The sequence below is a fragment of the Lutra lutra genome, chromosome 3 (genome assembly GCF_902655055.1).
Source record: "Lutra lutra chromosome 3, mLutLut1.2, whole genome shotgun sequence".
In the NCBI taxonomy this organism is placed as follows: domain Eukaryota; kingdom Metazoa; phylum Chordata; class Mammalia; order Carnivora; family Mustelidae; genus Lutra; species Lutra lutra.
Window position 1 is genome coordinate 41,807,012 of NC_062280.1, and position 20,761 is coordinate 41,827,772.

Below are 20,761 nucleotides of genomic sequence, written 5' to 3' on the forward strand. Positions count from 1 at the left end.
CCCCCTGACCACTGAGGATCTGGCAGTGACAGTATCAGTGGGGACAGTGGGCCTGAGCTGTGGGGGCTGGGAAAGTCACTTGTCATGGTTGAAGCTGTCCACACACAGGCCAGGAGTTCCCAGGGTCCTCAGAGAAGAGCTTGCAGGTTCTGTCCCCTTTGCATGCCCCTGGATGTGGAGCTCAGCCCCTTTGCTGGTTTCTACTGGAAGCCAACTGGCACCATGCATTTTGTCGGTTTGGGGAGGATCTGGGTGGGTCCCAGGGAGGCCTCAGACTGTGCAGGATTTCACTCCCTGTCTCCCTGCTTCTCATTCTGCTCCCCTGTCCCCTCTCCTCTTTATTCCCTCCTGGATCCTGTACCCTCCCCACCCTACTGAGCAACAAAAAAGTCTCTCCTTTGCATCCACAGAGAACTTAAGGGATCATCACTTGTTCCTTGAGCATGTTCTCAGAATCTTACATCTGCTTTTAGCAGCTTATTGGAGTCATTCTACCATCAACAAATACAGGGCTCTCACTAAGCCCCTTCAACAAATAAAAAATTTCTCCATTCATTATACCCTAAAACAAAGTCATTCACAATTGACCCTAGGTCTCTAAGTAGGGATCTTACTAGACCTTCTTTATTTTAGGCAGCTATTAGTCCTTATGGATTCGTTTCATTCTTAGAAAAAAAAGAAAAAGTTAAATGAAGAGATTATTACTGGAAATAAGCCCAAGATTTCCCTTGAGTGAGAAACATAGCAAGTTAGAAACCAACTGTATTGAAATTGCACTATGTCCATGAACTTTTATCAAATATACTGATAAGGTGTGTAATTTAGAATGAGCTTCATTCATCTTGCGTCATCAGCTTGTGAAAGATGCACATATCAAAAATAATTTTATTAGGTATTTTACTTAAATTGTTTTGCTATGTATACTTTTTTTTGTGGGAGTAGACACTTCAGTTACAAATATTTGATTTATTAGTATTTTATCATATTATTATTATTTTTAAATATTTTATTTATTTTAGAGAGAGAAAACAGGAACGTGGACATGAGTGAGAGGAAAGGCAGAGGGAGAAGAAGATTCTTCACGGAGCAGGGAGATGGAGGTGGGGCTTGACCCCAGGGCCTTGGGATCATGACCTGAGCCAAAGGCAGACACTTAACCAACTGAGGCACCCAGGCGCCCCTATATCATATTTTCATTAGTATTATACTTCTGCTGAAGTGAAACTTTGTTGATATCTTGTAATTTTATTAGCGTTAACTACATATGCCATGATTATTTCTACATATTATTTCTCTGTGTGGTTAAAACCTGTCATTTCTATCTGAGAACCATTGTTGATTTTCCTTTGAGAAAAGCTCCCACTCCTTGGTGTTGATGAGTATTTGCCGGTGCCATGATTTCAGAAAGTAAGCAGTGGGCAGGGTCCATATTGCCTGCCACCCATTCTGCTCTGTTCCAGGATACGCCATACTTGCTGCTTAGTATCTACATCTGTTTCAAGGAAAAGCCATAGAGTAATCATTTAAATCATGGACAGTTGGAAAATGTATCTTAAGACCAGTTCTATGTTTTCTCCCTTTCCAAGATTAATGATCTCAAGGGTCTTCTGAAAGAGATTGCTAATAAAATCAAATAGAACTTCATGGACTGTAATGGAGAAAAATCCGATTATAGCAAGGTAAGTCATGTTAATGGACTATATTTTTGCTCTGAAAATTTACATATTTCAATACTAATTTAAAATCATGGTATTTTTTCTTAGTTATTTTATTTTCCATTATTATCAGATTTGAAGATAATGCATTGTTTAAAAAATTCAAACAATATAGGGATATAGGAAGGAACAAGTAGAAGCCTCTCTTCACATTCCTTTCCTACAAATTTTGCTCCCCAAGGGAGGTTAGCACGGCCAGCAATAAAGTACATGTATCCTTTTGAATCTTTCAAAGGCACTCACAAACTATATAGCTATTTGGCATTAATGGAATCAGGTCACACTGCTCAAAGTCTTGATATTTTTTTCTTAATTCTCTTTCATGGGTATTTTTATGGATCAGTACCTAAACATGTTCCTTATTCTCATGATACACTATACACTATGCAAGTTTATTGCTGTGGGATAGATAAATGTATGTTGATCGTCTTTTTCCACAAACATATTTTAGGTCAAACATTTAAGGCTTTCAGCAATAGCTCATTTGTACGGTAGAAATATAATTCAGTTAACTGGCAGTTGAACCCAAGATTTGGCTCCATGATCTTACCATTTGCTTTAATTATGTTTTTCATTACCTGTCTAAATTATAAACATAATAAATGTTAAAAATATGAACATGTAGATTTAGGGAAAAACAGCAATGGGGATTCCATTTGATGAAAATTTTTAAGAAAGTAATTGCAAGAAATAGAAATTCAATTAAGACTCTCCCTCCCTCCTTCTCTTTCTTTCCTTCCTTCCTCCCTTCCTCCCTTCCTTCCTCTCCTCCCTCCTTCCTTCTTCCTTTCCCTCCTTCCTTCTTTCCCTTTGCTTCCCTTTCCTTAATCTTTATGAGTGCCCACTAACTTCCCAAAGAAGTCCTGTGTCAGGACCTATGCTGAGGCTCAGACACCGAACATGGGCTAAGCCCTAAACACTTACCCTGAAGAATTTCTCTTCACAGATTGATTGTGTTATGGAGGGGATTGTGTTGCATTAGGTTCCTTTCAATATTTCTGATCACTCCAACTCTTCCTTGTGTCCTGACAATATATATGGGGGACTTTGTTAGAGCAAGACAGATCCATGTTTTATATAATCTGGAAGGCAGGCATGAACTCCTAGATGTGCTCAAGACAACAAGTCTTACATATTTAGGAGGAATGTACTTCAACTCTCTCATAATGAAAACAATAGTATTGTTTTGGTGAAAAATAAATTGTAGTTTGAGTTTGAAACTCTTGTCATTTTGTTTAATTTATGAGCTGAAATACATTAAAAAAAAACAAAAAGAGATAACAAAAATTAAACATGATTTTTTAAAAGCTGTGGAAGATAGAAAAGGTCAGAAAAGATCCCAAATGAGATGCCCATCCCCCTCTCAGCTCCAGCATCCTCAATCTTGTTCCTCTTCAGATGTGTTTACTGTGAGTAAAATGAGCAAATGCACTGGCTTCTTATTGACTTGCCTTTTGTGAAAACTTAATTTTTTTTATTAATATAAGGAGAGTTGATGAATTGGTGAATGAAAGTGAATTGGGAGAAAGACATTCCTCCATTTCTGTGTAGGCCACCCATGAAAGAATGAGGATGAGAAAACAGATAGCCTATAAATTCGTAACTGTTGATATCTTTAGAAACAATGAATTTGGAATGTCCAGGTTTTTTGTATATATTTTTTTTCTTCTCAATCTAAGACCCATTTTCTTTTTCTTTGATCCAATAACTTGGGATGAAATAAACAGTTGTATATGTATTTCCCTTTCTCCCACACAAGATTGAAAGGAATTAAGAACTGAGGGCAGAACAAAGCCACTTTTTTTCCTATAGCTTTATACTTAGAGTGGACTTAAGGACCTGAAGGCCATAGGGGAAAGACAGTCACTGGAAATGTCTTGATCCCTACATAATAATCCATCCATTCTTGCATTTGCCACCCTGAAACTCTAGTTCAGGGAAAGAATTTGAAATTATTTTGGATGTCATAATAAAACTTCATTTCAACAAAAGCAGTTCTTAGCTTTATTTTCAACTTATCCTTTCATTGATGGGAAACCACTCCGCAAATCAAGCACTGGGAAACTTTCTGGGTCTTCACCTGGCCTGGCCTGGTCTCTCACCTGTGGTCATTGCGTTCTCATGGCAAGCTGGTCAGAACTCACATCTTTAAGAGAAAACATGGTCTCACAGCCACTCCAATACCAAAAGAAAATCAATTTTTTAGAAATGCATTTGGACTCATGACCTGTATATTACCAATATATTTAGAAACAGATTATCTCCTGAGCACGGACATGGGGAATCCATTCTTAAGACAGTGTTCTTTCTCTGTTTCGCAGGTGACATCAGAAGTCTAGGTGGGAACAAGTCAAGGAAGGCTGAGGAAGAGCTTTGTTACTGACCACTCAGTAAGAATTATTCAGGCCCGGGTGTGCCCAGCAGATGGCTTTCATCGCCCCAGTGTGCTCAAATCTGAGAAACAGACATGTGATTGGTTTCACGCGAGAAGATGGATGTGAAGGAAGAGCTTTTCCTGATGGCTGCCTGTTACTTCCTGAGTCTCAATCACTCATACTCGCTGTGGATCATTTTAGAGTGTGTTCCTGCACTCCCCTTCTTCCTTCACTTCTCCCACTTCTGACTTATGCATATTACATCTCTCCTGGGAGTAAGAACCCAGTCATGCTTTTCCTCCTATGCCACTGTTGTTTAGCGCAATCACTTCTCTGCTACTTCCCTTTGTGGAATATGTGACTAGTTAGTTGGCGTGTTGTTTCAAGTCTGCCCAGTCAGGGCTGATTCTGAACCATGGTGGAGCAAGAGGGCCCTGCTCTTCTCAGGAAAGACTATTCTCACTTCTCGTTATGCTTTTTATTTATCAGTGGAGGTGACACACCCGCATCCTGTCTTCTCCCACTTCGCCCAGAGCTCTTAAAGATGTGAAGATAAAGAATCACTCTGAAATGGGACCTTGAGAGTCACCCCTGATTTTGTGTTCAGGGGGTGCTCCTTTCTTCTCTTATTCATTCCTTTCTCAGTAAAAATAGCCCATGGATATTATAGAAAATTCAGACTACATGGAAAAGTAGAAGGAGTATAAATAGTCCCACTAGTGGTTAAAGATAATCACTGCTAACATTTTAGGGTGTGTTTCCAAATCTATTTTTTTCTATGCATATTTTATTTCTCTTAAAAGATTTTACATGATGTCATCAGACCACATATACAATTTTGTATAAGCCTTTTCACTTAGTATTTTATCAAGGATGTTTTTGTTATATTCATGGTCTTCTTAAACATTATATTAATGATTCAACCTCCAGTGATTTCCATAGTGCAGGTCATTGAAGGCTGTTTCTAGTTGGTCGGGGAGATGAGCATCTTGGTGCATGCATCTTTTCTGAATTTGGGAAATTTTCCCATAGCTAGACTCCTGGGGGTATATATTGATTATCAAATCATTTACAAGGCTTTTTCATAAATGTAAGCAAATAGGAATTATTAACTTAAGTCTAAAATAAGAGGTTCTTGAACTTAGAACTCTTAACATAAGGTATTATATTTAATCCTTCGCTTAGGCAGAAATCAACACGCTTACTTAAATATTTTTGCGAGATGCGTGAACTTAGAACTCTTAACATAAGATATTATATTTAATCCTTAGTTTAGGCAGAAATCGACACGCTTACTTAAATATTTTTGGAAATTGAAGGTATTGGTTTAGAATTGGGGAGATCATCTACTGAACACTTCTAGTCTCAGCTTTCTCTGGAAGGGGAGGTAGCTTTGCCTAAAAGATGTGCTAGAAGAACATAAGGCATTTTAAGTGTCCATAATTAGTTTTTCCAGCTTTGACTAGACTATAAACTCAGTGGCTGAAGAAGGAAATCTTGGAAGGAAGCTATTAAAAGATCATCTAATTAAAAAAACTATAAAAGCACGAACCAAAAAAAGTGTTTTATCATTTTGTCTGGGCTTTAGTTAAAATGATTACTCACAACATTCATAATGTTGGCAGGGAGTGAATTCATGGGAATGAATGTCTTTTTTACTTAAACCTTATTAATGGCTTAAAGGGGAATCCTCTTCAATAGGGTTGACGAGCTCGTGGTTTCAGATGCTGAAAGTAGATGGAATAAAATTTGTATGACAGAAATTGCCAATGAGTGGAATTTTCAAAACTTCTCTGTTCGTGGGAGAATGTTCCTTTTGTTTCAACTAGAGTATCTGCCTTTTCTGAAGCCACCAAGAAGAGTCTTAGGTTCTCTCCGTACTGCCTGGGAAAAAGAAAGTGTGTGGCAGTGTATGTGTAAGGTTATCTGGGGAGAAACAGCAGTCTCAGCCTCTTACCCTCATTCAAATAGTGAATTTGAATAAAGTCAGTAAATAAAACTGTTTTCAGTTTGTCTCATAAGACAAAATTTAGCGTAACTGTTGGCCGATCCCCCTCAACCTGTTTGTCCATACACTCCTATCTCCATTGTCCATGTTTTTGTTAGTTTAAGAAAAAGACCCACACACACCTTAGTAACAGCAGCACAAGAAGTTCTCCTGTTGACGATAATGACAGAGAAACTGGCCCATACTCAGAATTCACTGGTCCTAGAGAAGAAAGTGTTTTCAAGAAAGCTAAGTGTTTTCAACTCAGCTTGTCTGGTAGATGTTTTTGCATGGCCATGCCCCATGATATTTACATATGCAAAATCATTATTTTAAGTGTAGCTCACAGAAAGAGCACAGGTGCAGATCGGTACCTCTAACCAAAGCTGCTATGTCTTTGTATGTGGTGCTCACTGCGTCCTATGCTATTACATAGGTAATCTGCAGCTTGGTTTAAATGAGTGTGTCAATGAATTAGATGACAAGGAAGAACGGTCTGGTTGCTTCCGTCATTTTATTGACAGTGGACATAAATAAAATTCTTTTTTTCTTCTTCTTGAGAAAGCAATAACGATTTTAATCGTCAACACAAATGAGAGATACAAGTACAACAGAAGACACAAACTAATTAATTATCCTGATCATTTTAGACGCCAGGACCTCTCTATGGAAAGGTCAGCTCAGTTTCTTATGTAGACACGATACTGTCCAAAACAAACATACAAAACAGGGCTATTTGAGAAAGTGTTTAAGACAATGACCAAATATGTACATGGTGAGAGGAGAAATAAAAAGGTGGCTTCCCTCATTCTCTTCCTCAGTAAGTTACATATTTATAAAAACAGGTGGCTCTTAGGGACGCCTGGGTGGCTCAGCCAGTGAAGCATCTCCCTTTGGCCCAGGTCATGATCCAGGGGTCCTGGGATTGCGTCCCGCATCAGGCTCCCTGCTGCACAGGGAGTCTGCTTCTCCCTCTTCTCCTCCCCCCAGCTCATGGTCTCTCTTTCTTTCACTCATTGTCTCTCTTTCTCAAATAAATAAGATCTTTAAAAAAATATGTGGTTCTTTCTGGGGTCTTTTTATTAGTTTCACACAGAAAAACTTAAAATTCTTCTACCTCTCAGAAAAAAAAAAAAAAAAAAGCTTTATGCCTGTCCTGAACAAGAAAATCGAAATAGGGTGACACTAGTTTCAAGACTGCACTTTACATGTAGGTGCCACCTTCTTTACTTTAAAGAGGTTTACCATCCATATATCTGTACCAAAACAATAAACTGAATTTCCCCCCTTAGGGAGTTTTCAACCAAAGTGGAGTTAGGTTGATCTCACTTGAAAAGTGCAAAAAGGGATATGCAAGACCAGTGTCTGTTGTGTGACTCCAAGAGGTGGCTCTGGTAAGAAGTGGTTGCAGGAAGAAGTGGTCTGTCGGGGCCACCACAGTGGGTGGACATACGGTCCCAGCCCGGTCTGGCTGGGAGCTGTACCCAGTTCTCAAACAGATGTCAGGTCCCCCAGCTGGCAAGGCTGGAGCACACGGGAGAGCACCGTCAACCAGATCAGAGTCTCAACTAGCCCCTGCGTGCCTCTATTCCATGATTTGTCCACGCTCCCACTGATCGTGGTCTAGAAACCGAGAAGCCCCAGTTCTGAAACGACACAAACATTAGCTACCCAGTAAGCAATGGGCAAAGTTCTTGTCTATGGTAAACAATACAAAAATAGGCGGTGAAACCCCCCTACTTCACTGCTGGGGTTCCTTAGGTTCACTGTTAATGAACAAGTACAAAATGGCTTCTTCCACATAAGGACAAGCTTTGCACTAACATCTCTCCAAAACCAATTAGATCTCCAGCTCTAGCCTTGGTTTAAGAGGTCTAAAAAAATAAACAAGTAACAGCCCTTCCCACGTTAGGGCCAAGACAAAGTGGGAGTTGGGCCCAAGATACCCTCCATGCAGGGTCCCTGGGTTACACACAGCTCTAGAAGCCAAGGGGTGCGAGCACATTCAAGTCATGGGCTTTGAGACTATATGACCGTGGTGGTTGTTTCTTCCCTTCTGTCACTGGTATGTCCATCATGGGTGGCTTGATGACTGCTGGATCCTTGGCCGTTCGGGGAGGCCTGGACTGATTCTGTTGGAGAAGGCTTCAAATCCTTAGTTTAATCAGATTTCTTTCTATAGGAATTTTGTTCCCAGGGTTACATGAGCTGACTTCTCTAAACAAAAGTCCCCCATATGTCATCACCCCTCAGACATGCTTAGCTGTTTCTGAGGTTAGAGAAATCCCCTGTGAGCTCACAGAGGGTCAAGATCTGTCTTGGGGCCAACATGGATGTCCATTGTCTACAACCCCACGTGATCATGGAGTCTCAGGCCCAGCCTGGAGCATGGTTTCCTTGCTGAAGGCAGGGTCCTCTTGCTCCAAAGTGGCCACATTTGTTCCAGAGAGAATTGAGGGAGTTATCCCTCTCCTCTGTCTCAGCTTCTTCTGGGTCTAGTGGAGACTGAGCTGCAGGTCGCCATGGAGACAGCCTCTGCCCACAGCCTCTGTCTCAAAAATAAAAGTCTCAGAAGTCGGGCCCTCAGCCGAGCTGGGGCTGGTATCAGAGATGAACATCCCCCTGGTCTCCCCGCCCATCCCTCCTGCCCTACGCCTTTATTCTCCTGAAGATGGAAGTCTTTAGGGGAAAGGAACCTTTGGTGGTTGATCAGACCAGAGTGCCCCAAAGCCCCAGCTTAATCATGAACATCTGTGGTTCAGAAATAAGCCCTCTGGGCTGATCAACACATTTATAGCATGGAGTTTTAAAAATCAGTTTCTTCCCCCTACAGAAGTCTTGTTTGACAAGGAGAAATCTCCCTCATCCCTGTCTACGTACAATGTGCGGTCATTAACTGTCCACTGTGAGCACTTCCTGGGTAATAAGGATGGTTCAGAATAAACAGAAGCATTTGAAAGCCCCTGACCCCCCACCCCGTTCTACCATCTCCCAGAGGAGAGGGCACTGATTTAAGAAGCAGAAGTAACACCGCACGGCAGTACACCCAGTGAGGGAAGGTGCAAGGGCAGTGGGGTGCAGACTAAGAAGGGTCATGAGAAGACTCTGAGAAGCACATGCTTGGTCACTTAGTGGAGGAAACTGGCTTCCCCCCAATTCTTCTCATGGAGATCACTCCCACCTATATTTGCACAAACACCGGAGAAGCTCCTGGGGGTAGACGGTGAAACCCAAGCGGCTGAAGATGGCCGCTAGCCGCTGTGCACAGGCAGTGGGGAGGCATATGAAGTTGCTGCGGGAAATCAAGGAGGACCCACCAAGAAGGGGACACAGGAGAACGGGCGTCTTAGCAGGGATACGTTAAGGGGGAAAGCCAGGGGCAGTGTCTGGGGCTCCCTCCGGGCCATAGGGCAAATCTTCGGTAAAAGAACATACAGACCACAAAGCCATTGTGGTAACAGATCACATGTAATGTAGACCATGGGCCACATTATACCTGTGAGCCCCTGTGGCCTCCCGTCTCCCCAGATTACAGCAATGTCCTTGGGATGCATGTTTCCACCAAAGTCTTATCTCCCCGCTTGACTCTTGATGCTGTTTGAGAGCTGTCTTCCTGACATCACGACACAGTGTATCAGCCCCTGCTCATGTCTTCCATGGCTCCCTGTGAAGTCCTGCTCAGCTCCCTGAAATGGAGCTTGTGACCTCGGCAGCCTGGCCCTTACCCACCTCCACTGGTGCTTGGTCTGAGCTACCTGCCTAGTTCCTGAACTCCAGGACTAGCTGCCTTGCATGGATCCCAGGCCACCACCCAAGTGGCCCTCTTAGCCTGGGCTGAATGCTGTGTCCTCCTCCCAGCCTGATTCTTACTTCTGACTGCTCAGCACTCCACGGCCTGGGAAAACCATGCAGCTTGTGCTGCCTTCCCTTCCCTGTGACTTTCCCTCCATCTTTGGTTTCATGCCCCAGTGGATTCTTGAATAGAAGACAGTCTGGTGCCATGGCTCAGAACTATGGGACAGGTGAGCTGGCTGGGAATTCCAACTCCACTGTCGGCTGGTTGTGTGGCTTTGCAAAGGTTACATAAACTCTCTGTGCCTTGGTTTGCTCATCTGTAAAATGACCTCAAACCACACCCCCCTTTGCCTCGGAGTGTTGAGAGAATTAAACGAGACAGCTTAGAAGGGTCTCAGGTCTGTCTGGCCCTTGGTAACTGCTCAGTGAATTTGGCATCTCTACCGTCACCACTCTCCACTGTTCCATTGTTTAAAGTCTCTTCCACCTGCCTCTTGGTGAGTTCTTACTCTACTGCTAGTGCCCAACTCAGAAATCACCTCCTCTAGAAAGCCTGCCTTGATCCTCCACTCCCAGAGCTTCCTGACCCTTTGACCTCATGGCACGGGTAGAGAAGAGAAGCATTTGTGCGTCCCCTGGGTGTTGGATGAGGACTTTTGAGCCACAGGCCTTGGCTAGCCATGTCCCCCTGCCCTGTCCAGCCACCCAGCTGGGAATATCAGCACTTGGCATACTTGTACCCCATTTAAGGTCCAGAATCCTGGTCGGGAAGTTTTGGTTATCAGTTCTTATCATGATCTGCTTACGTGTTTTCCTCCTCCTTCTCTGTGAGGTTCTGGAGTGAAGAGAGTTTGTCCTACTGGTTTGTTTTAGGCACTATATCTAGGTGATACTGGTCTCTTGCAGGACCCCAGTTAGGTATATGTGGGATTGACCTGGACTATTCTTCACTGTTCTCTAACCTGCCCTGAGATTTCTTCATTCATGTTGTTTCTTCTCCCTTCTTGGCTGGTTAAAATATTACTCATCTCTAATTAAACACCGTCCAGTTCTTCCCCGGTTTCCAGGGGGCAGAGATCACCGGTCCTTCCCCATGTGGGTTTGGAACCTGAATTGACTGTGGCCTCTCTATGAGGAACCATTCACAGTTATGGTACAACGATCTGTTCCCCACTGGATTAGCACCTCTCTTAGTTAACAAAAACCTTTCATTAAAGGTTTCATTAACCTTTCATTAACCCATGGGGGTAGACACACACATCATGTGCCTTGCAGAGTTGGTTATAATCTCAACCCTGTCCTCAGAGACCTTACCACCTATAGGAAGAGGCAAGTCCAAAGGATTTCAGTCCTGAGTCTCGCATGACCTAGGATGAAGACTTCAGTATGGGGCTCCCGGGGAGCAGGTAGAAAGGGCTCCCAGCCCAGCTCTGGGGAGCAGGAAAGCACCCCCTGGAAACAGCTAAGGGCTAAGGAGGACGAATCCAGGGAGGAGTGTTTGAGGTAGAGGGTGAGGGGTTAAGAGCACAGACTTGAGCCAGTTTGCCTGGGTTCAAATCCTGATTCTGAAATTTGCTGAGCCTACTGCTGGGGCAAACAGTCCACACCCACATAATGTTAGCTATTGTATCTGTCTGTCATTTATTAACTTGGCTTAACTTCTGTGTTCCGGGCAAATGTTTGAGCATTTGGTTATCCTGTGACATTCACCCTTGGGGAAAATTTTGCCAGGGGAAATGAAAACAAACCGAAGGACTGCAGGGACCCGTACCTGTATAGAAAAGAGGACGGGGACTTCTTGCAGGGTCTCAGGGGAACCCGCCCGGAAGAAGGCTTTAAGGCACATCTGCAACTATGACCCCAAACTGCATTCTTCACATAGCAGAAGGCTTTGTTTTTATTTTTAAAATAAGCAAAAAAGGACATAGCTCCCCAATTAAGAGTTTTAGTAGCCCTTCTTCTTCTTCTTCTTCTTCTTCTTTTTTTTTTTTTTTCCTGAGTTATGAGGTAGGGGAATACTGTTTGCAATAATTTCTTATGGACAGAAGTGACAATTGCACGTGCTCACCCTGACTTAGTGCTTTTACATAAGTCCAGAAGAACGAGCCCTGATTCTCCAGGACTTGCCAGAACTGTGGCTTGGTGCACGGTTAAGGGCAAGGTGCTCTGTCCTGGTTTCCTGCCGCCCCTCACTGTCCCTCCAAGCTTCCTCTTGCCTCTTTCATTTCAGCGCTGGCAAATGGCTTTGAGGTCTAGTTAATTTTTTTCTGAGATGCATGATGGATAAAAGAGAAAATGCCCTTCCAGGTTGATGGAGAGGGCTTCTGGAGAAAGCTCCCACTGCAAAATGAAGCCCTCCCCCTCCCCTGCCCGCCCCCCCAGGCTCTCTGCTTTTTCTTGAATCTGCCCAGCAGAAGCTGCAGCACTCTCGGATTATTCCATAAATGGTTTCCTTTCAAGCCCTGCTGTCAGTTTTCTTTAGGCAGATTAGGTGGTTTATGGATGCTTTTCTCTGAGCCCTGTGCCTTCAGTGACCCAGAACTGAAGACACCCCGGGGCAGGTTCTGCAAACCCCACCCCCCCACGCCCCACTTTCCCTGCAGATTTCTCTGCCCGCTCCCTCCCCAGGGACAGCCCAGAGCTGACACCATCAGCATCTTCTGCACCCTGCAGAACACCTAACTCTCTACCCACCAGCCCCCTAACCCTTGGAAGCCCAGGCTCTGAGCCCTGCTGTCCTTGGAGCATCAGGAAGCAGGAAACTCCTTCTGAGTGAGGGTTGTTTCCAGGTCAGGAAAACAATTTCCTCCTGCTCCTGACAGCACTCTGTGGTCCAGCTGCAGAATTCTGGATTTAAGTCCCTTCTTTGTGAGCTTTCCTCTTCAAGTCCTTGAAGATTTGAAGAGGAAGTAAGGGACACCGTTTCTGCCCCTGTTAAAAAGAGAGGAGGCTTTCGTTTTCAGAATGAAAAGCACCTGACTGGGACGGAGCATTTTTTTAGGCTCGGAGAAGGGAAGATAAATTCACTTGCATGGAGCACGCGCTGCCTGCCTCTGGGTCCACGGTGCCTGGGTTAATTCTCCCGTATTTCACTTTCTTGTAGAATATAGACAGCCTGCAGCTGAGATGGTAGGAGAAGGAAGGGCTGAGCTGAACCATGCATGACCCGGGCTCCCTGCTCTCTGAAACCTTTGGGATCTGCCACTCCCCAGATAATCGATAATGGAAACGGCGTGGGTCAGAACACTGATGGCCGCCTCTTTTCAGTCCTTTGGGTTGCTTTGAATTCATTTCTGGAGATGGGGCAGGGATGAAGGGCAGATGTGAAGTGCTAAGTGTTCGCAGTTTCTCTTCCCCTGGCCGGCTTCCCCAGCCCTCTGGGGAGTAGACGTTCTTGCTGGGTTCCTCAGGCCACCCCGTATTGTGGGGATGATCCTGGTGAGGGATAGTTTGGGAACAGACACCAGGCTGGCGAGTGGACAGGAGGAAGGGGGTCTGGCTGGCTGGATTCGAGAGACAATTTATGGCATGTGGAGGCTGGGTCATGTCCTGCATGTGACTGCACGTTCATGTGTGTGTGTACAGGCACACACACACTCTGACCCTCCTTGTTTCCCTTGCCCCCCTCTCCCTGCAGTGGCCATGCCAGACCTCCACCATCCTCACAAGCTCTGGCTCCCCTGCCCCCACCTCCTTCTTGGCAAACAGCCTTGCACCTACTCCCCCATCCTCATGGGTTCTCACTCAACCTTCCTCCTCCAGATTTAGAGACCTCCCTAAACCCAGACCCAGGGTTTTCTCCTCTTCCCCACCACCACACAGGCCCTGTCCTTCATCTTCTCCAAGTCAGTCCTCCCTCCTGTGTGTCGCATGCCACCCATTCCCCTCTGTGCACCTCAGGTTAAATGTGGACCACAGCTCACTTTAATTTAACCTCTTTCCTTCTCAAGTGACTGTCTCTCATTGGAAGTATTTCCATCTGCTCAAACCTTTCCTACTCTCAAAATGCTAAGCCTCTGCTCCCCATATTTCCATTGGCCTTTCTGTCCCTTTCTTTCATGGTCTGGGTTGTCACAGATGTCCCATATTCATGGCCTCCATTTCTTTCCCTCCCACTCATGCATCAGCTCTCCTTCTACACAGAACACCTCTTCCCAAGATCACCAGTGAGTCCAGCGCCTTCACACCCAACAGCGTTTCTCAGTCCTCTTACATTGTTTCTCAGCAGATTTGACACTGGTGATGGTTTCCATCTTCCTTCTTCTCCTCTTCTCTTGGCTTTCTGGAAACCACAGTCTGTGAGTTTTCTTCATACCTCTGATGGCACATTACCAGTTGCCTTTGGAACTACTTCTATGCTCCTTGTCTATTAATGATCACTTTCTTAGGGCTCCGTCTTGGGCTTTCTCCTCATGCCACTCTGGGGCCTCTCATTCATGCTCACAATTTCAGTTACTGTCTACATGGTGTCAGGTTCTGGATTTGTAACTTCCAGCCCAGGTCTCCCACCTGGGATCCATGTCTGCTTATCCAATGGCCTCGCTGCCTCTCCACTCACACTGTCCAGTGTTTCCACCAGCCATGCCAGGTGGAAATCCTGGAGTCCTCCTAGGTGCCCTCTCTCCTCTCACTTCATACCCTGGCAGTGGTACCCCAAATGTCTCTGAAATCTACCACTCTCTCCTTCTCCACTGCTACTAGCCTCATCCCAACCCTAGCAATTGACTCCGACCCTCCCTGTTCACTATGCACTATGCACTTCCTCTAGACTCCACAGCTGGGCCACAGTGCCCTCCTCAATGCAAAAACCTGATCATGCGACCCTCTTGTTTAAAGCTCTTAAGCAGCTTCTTTATGCTCTGAGGATAATGACCTTGGTTATTAACAGAGACCGTGAGACTCTTCATGCTCTGGTACTATTTACCTTTCTAGCCTCGTCTGACTCATGCTCCCCCTCCCTGAGCTCTGCCCCCTCAGTTCCTCACAGGGCACCCCAGAGAGGGGCAGTGGATGCTATGAACAGGGAGTCTGGGGCAACGGGCCTATGGTGGGGAAGCCATGTGATTTCCCTACTCAGAGAGGACCTGCTCTCCGCTGCTGGGCGTGAGCTCATTCTACACCTTCTGCCTGGGACTCTCTTTTTCTTGCTTCATTGGTTCCAGCTCAGCCTTCAACCCTCATCCCAAGCTCAGACTCTCTGGTGACACATGTTCAGAGGACACCATGCTATGCTGCTAGGTGCCCCCAAGCCTCCTCTGACGTTCTTTGTCACTATAGTCATTTTGTGTGTACTTACGGGATCTTGGATGAATACTTATCTCCCCACCCACCACAGTGTAAGCTCCCCAAGGTCAGGAACTATGTCAGGTTTGCTTCCCGATGTATAACCAGTGAGCAGTGCAGTGCCTGGCATATGACTGCTGGCGAATGTTCGGTCGGTGAGCAAATGCCTAGGTCAGGTGCTTGCTGGGAGGCACTCGTCGCTGGTTTCCTATGTCTCTGCACATCTGCCTTTGTTGAGGACAATTTGTTTCAGGGTTTTCATATGATGAACAGCCTTGGGAGATTGAGACAAGGTCTCTCTTCAAGACCAATGACAGGTGCACTAACTTTCTGATAGGAAGGTCTTCCTCTGGGTGAAAGGGTCGGCACCCTACTACCCGCTAGGAAAGATCTGGGTTCTCTAGAAGCAGGAATCCTACAGCATGGTTGGTTGTATATGTGGGTAGAGTCTGCTCTTCTTTTTTTTTTTTTATTAATTTTTTATTTTTTCAGCATAACAGTATTCATTATTTTTGCACCACACCCAGTGCTCCATGCAATCCGTGCCCTCTACAATACCCACCACCTGGTGCCCCCAACCTCCCACCCCCCACCCCTTCAAAATTCTCACATCGTTTTTGAGAGTCCATAGTTTCTCATGGTTCACCTCCCCTTCCAATTTCCCTCAACTCCCTTCTCCTCTCCATCTCCCCTTGTCCTCCATGCTATTTGTTATGCTCCACAAATAAGTGAAACCATATGATAATTGACTCTCTGCTTGACTTATTTCACTCAGGATAATCTCTTCCAGTCCCGTCCATGTTGCTACAAAACTTGGGTATTCATCCTTTCTTTTTCTTTTTCTTTCTTTTTTTTTTTTTTTTTTTTTACAGCTTTATAAACATATATTTTTATCCCCAGGGGTACAGGTCTGCGAATCGCCAGGTTTACACACTTCACAACACTCACCATAGCACATACCCTCCCCAATATCCATAACCCCACCCCCCTCTCCCAACCCCCTCCCCCCCATCAACCCTCAGTTTGTTTTGTGAGATTAAGAGTCACTTATGGTTTGTCTCCCTCCCAATCCCATCTTGTTACATTTATTCTTCTCCTACCCCCTCAACCCCCCATGTTGCATCTCCTCTCCCTCATATCAGGGAGATCATATGATAGCTGTCTTTCTCCGATTGACTTATTTCGCTAAGCATGATACCCTCTAGTTCCATCCACGTCGTCGCAAATGGCAAGATTTCATTTCTTTTGATGGCTGCATAGTATTCCATTGTGTATATATACCACCTCTTCTTTATCCATTCGTCTGTAGATGGACATCTAGGTTCTTTCCATAGTTTGGCTATTGTAGACATTGCTGCTATAAACATTCGGGTGCACGTGCCCCTTCGGATCACTACGTTTGTATCTTTAGGGTAAATACCCAGCAGTGCAATTGCAGGGTCATAGGGTAGTTCTATTTTCAACATTTTGAGGAACCTCCATGCTGTTTTCCAGAGTGGTTGCACCAGCTTGCATTCCCACCAACAGTGTAGGAGGGTTCCCCTTTCTCCGCATCCTCGCCAGCATCTGTCATTTCCTGACTTGTGAATTGTAGCCATTCTGACTGGTGTGAGGTGATATCTCATGGTGGTTTTGATTTGTATTTCCCTGATGCCGAGTGATATGGAGCACTTTTTCATGTGTCTGTTGGCCATCTGGATGTCTTCTTTGCAGAAATGTCTGTTCATGTCCTCTGCCCATTTCTTGATTGGATTATTTGTTCTTGGGGTGTTGAGTTTCCTAAGTTCTTTATAGATTTTGGACACTAGCCCTTTATCTGATATGTCATTTGCAAATATCTTCTCCCATTCTGTCAGTTGTCTTTTGGTTTTGTTCACTGTTTCCTTTGCTGTGCAAAAGCTTTTGATCTTGATAAAATCCCAAAAGTTCATTTTTGCCCTTGCTTCCCTTGCCTTTGGTGATGTTCCTAGGAAGATGTTGCTGCGGCTGACGTCGAAGAGGTTGCTGCCTGTGTTCTCCTCGAGGATTTGGATGGATTCCTTTCCTCACGTTGAGATCCTTCATCCATTTTGAGTCTATTTTTGTGTGTGGTGTAAAGAAATGATCCAATTTCATTTTTCTGCATGTGGCTGTCCAATTTTCCCAACACCATTTATTGAAGAGGCTGTCTTTTTTCCATTGGACATTCTTTCCTGCTTTGTCGAAGATGAGTTGACCATAGAGTTGAGGATCCATTTCTGGGCTCTCTATTCTGTTCCATTGATCTATGTGTCTGTTTTTGTGCCAGTACCATGCTGTCTTGATGATGACAGCTTTGTAATAGAGCTTGAAGTCCGGAATTGTGATGCCACCCACTTTGGCTTTCTTTTTCAATATTCCTTTGGCTATTCGAGGTCTTTTCTGGTTCCATATAAATTTTAGGATTATTTGTTCCATTTCTTTGAAAAAAATGGATGGTACTTTGATAGGAATTGCATTAAATGTGTAGATTGCTTTAGGTAGCATAGACATTTTCACAATATTTATTCTTCCAATCCAGGAGCATGGAACTTTTTTCCATTTCTTTGTGTCTTCCTCAATTTCTTTCAGGAGTACTTTATAGTTTTCTGAGTATAGATTCTTAGTCTCTTTGGTTAGGTTTATTCCTAGGTATCTTATAGTTTTGGGTGCAATTGTAAATGGGATGGACTCCTTAATTTCTCTTTCTTCTGTCTTGTTGTTGATGTAGAGAAATGCAACTGATTTCTGTGCATTGATTTTATATCCTGACACTTTACTGAATTCCTGTACAAGTTCTAGCAGTTTTGGAGTGGAGTCTTTTGGGTTTTCCACATATAGTATCATCATCTGCGAAGAGTGGTAGTTTGACTTCTTCTTTGCCGATTTGGATGCCTTTAATTTCCTTTTGTTGTCTGATTGCTGAGGCTAGGACTTCTAGTACTATGTTGAATAGCAGTGGTGATAACGGACATCCCTGCCGTGTTCCTGACCTTAGCGGAAAAGCTTTCAGTTTTTCTCCATTGAGAATGATATTTGCGGTGGGTTTTTCATAGATGGCTTTGATAATATTGAGGTATGTGCCATCTATCCCTACACTTTGAAGAGTTTTGATCAGGAAGGGATGCTGTACTTTGTCAAATGCTTTTTCAGCATCTATGGAGAGTATCATATGGTTCTTGTTCTTTCTTTTATTAATGTGTTGTATCACATTGATTGATTTGCGGATGTTGAACCAGCCTTGCAGCCCTGGAATAAATCCCACTTGGTCGTGGTGAATAATCCTTTTAATGTACTGTTGAATCCTATTGGCTAGTATTTTGGCGAGAATTTTTGCATCTGTGTTCATCAAGGATATTGGTCTGTAGTTCTCTTTTTTGTTGGGATCCTTGTCTGGTTTTGGGATCAAGGTGATGCTGGCCTCATAAAATGAGTTTGGAAGTTTTCCTTCTGTTTCTATTTTTTGGAGGTGTTTCAGGAGAATAGGAATTAGTTCTTCTTTAAATGTTTGGTAGAATTCCCCCGGGAAGCCGTCTGGCCCTGGGCTTTTGTTTGTTTGGAGATTTTTGATGACTGTTTCAATCTCCTTACTGGTTATGGGTCTGTTCAGGCTTTCCATTTCTTCCTGGTTCAGTTGTGGTAGTTTATATGTCTCTAGGAATGCATCCATTTCTTCCAGATTGTCAAATTTGTTGGCGTAGAGTTGCTCATAGTATGTTCTTATCATTGTCTGTATTTCTTTGGTGTTTGTTATGATCTCTCCTCTTTCATTCATGATTTTATTTATTTGGGTCCTTTCTCTTTTCTTTTTGATAAGTCTGGCCAGGGGTTTATCAATCTTATTAATTCTTTCAAAGAACCAGCTCCTAGTTTCGTTGATTTGTTCTATTGTTTTTTTGGTTTCTATTTCATTGATTTCTGCTCTGATCTTTATGATTTCTCTTCTCCTGCTGGGTTTAGGGTTTCTTTCTTGTTCTTTCTCCAGCTCCTTTAGGTGTAGGGTTAGGTTGTGTACCTGAGACCTTTCTTGTTACTTGAGAAAGGCTTGTACCGCTATATATTTTCCTCTCAGGACTGCTTTTGTTGTGTCCCACAGATTCTGAACCGTTGTGTTTTCATTATCATTTGTTTCCATAAATTTTTTCAATTCTTCTTTAATTTCCTGGTTGACCCATTCATTCTTTAGAAGGATGCTGTTTAGTCTCCATGTATTTGGGTTCTTTCCAAATTTCCTCTTGTTATTGAGTTCTAGCTTTAAAGCATTGTGGTCTGAAAATATGCAGGGAATGATCCCAATCTTTTGATACCAGTTGAGACTTGATTTAGGACCAAGAATGTGATCTATTCTGGAGAATGTTCCATGTGCACTAGAGAAGAATGTGTATTCTGTTGCTTTGGGATGAAATGTTCTGAATATATCTGTGATGTCCATCTGGTCCAGTGTGTCATTTAAGGCCTTGATTTCCTTGTTGATCTTTTGCTTGGATGATCTGTCCATTTCAGGGAGGGGAGTGTTAAAATCCCCTACTATGATTGTATTCTTGTCGATGTGTTTCTTTGATTTTGTTATTAATTGGTTTATATAGTTGGCTGCTCCCACGTTAGGGGCATAGATATTTAAAATTGTTAGATCTTCTTGTTGGACAGTTCCTTTGAGTATGATATAGTGTCCTTCCTCATCTCTTATTATAGTCTTTGGCTTAAAATCTAATTGATCTGATATAAGGATTGCCACTCCTGCTTTCTTCTGATGTCCATTAGCATGGTAAATTCTTTTCCACCCCCTCACTTTAAACCTGGAGGTGTCTTCGGGTTTAAGATGAGTTTCTTGTAGGCAACATATAGATGGGTTTTGTTTTTTTATCCATTCTGATACCCTGTGTCTTTTGATTGGGGCATTTAGCCCATTAACATTCAGGGTAAGTATTGAGAGATATGAATTTAGTGCCATTGTATTGCCTGTAAGGTGACTGTTATTGTATATTGTCTCTGTTTCTTTCTGATCTACTACTTTTAGGGTCTCTCTTTGCTTAGAGGACCCCTTTCAATATTTCCTGTAGAGCTGGTTTGGTATTTGCAAATTCTTTCAGTTTTTGTTTGTCCTGGAAGCTTTTAATCTCTCCTTCTATTTTCAATGATAGCCTAGCTGGATATAGTATTCTTGGCTGCATGTTTTTCTCATTTAGTACTCTGAATATATCATGCCAGCTCTTTCTGGCCTGCCAGGTCTCTGTGGATAAGTCTGCTGCCAATCTAATATTTTTACCATTGTACGTTACAGACTTCTTTTCCCGGGCTGCTTTCAGGATCTTCTCTTTGTCACTAAGACTTGTAAATTTTACTATCAGGTGACGGGGTGTGGACCTATTCTTATTGATTTTGAGGGGGGTTCTCTGAACCTCCTGGATTTTGATGCTTGTTCCCTTTGCCATATTGGGGAAATTCTCTCCAATAATTCTCTCCAACATACCTTCTGCTCCCCTCTCTGTTTCCTCTTCTTCTGGAATCCCAATTATTCTAATGTTGTTTCGTCTTATGGTGTCACTTATCTCTCGAATTCTCCCCTCGTGGTCCAGTAGCTGTTTGTCCCTCTTTTGCTCAGCTTCTTT

At 43.6% G+C, this 20,761-nt stretch overlaps 1 protein-coding gene across 3 annotated transcripts in view; it reads left to right on the forward strand.

Moving 5' to 3' along the window:
* Window positions 1-6,877, forward strand: part of TRPM8 (transient receptor potential cation channel subfamily M member 8) — a 97,643-nt gene extending 90,766 nt beyond the window's left edge. Inside the window, exons 23-24 of one of the 3 annotated variants that reach the window (XR_007126097.1) lie at window positions 1,587-1,679; window positions 4,037-4,070. Coding sequence is in view for 2 of the 3 variants with exons in the window: in XM_047722946.1 (XP_047578902.1) it covers window positions 1,587-1,637 (51 nt within the window). In the remaining variant the exon portion in view is untranslated. Of the gene's footprint in view, window positions 1-1,586; window positions 1,680-4,036 lie in introns of all 3 variants that reach the window. The other 2 variants (XM_047722946.1, XM_047722947.1) reach the window with 2 other exon arrangements.
* The last annotated feature ends 13,884 nt before the right edge of the window (window positions 6,878-20,761 follow it).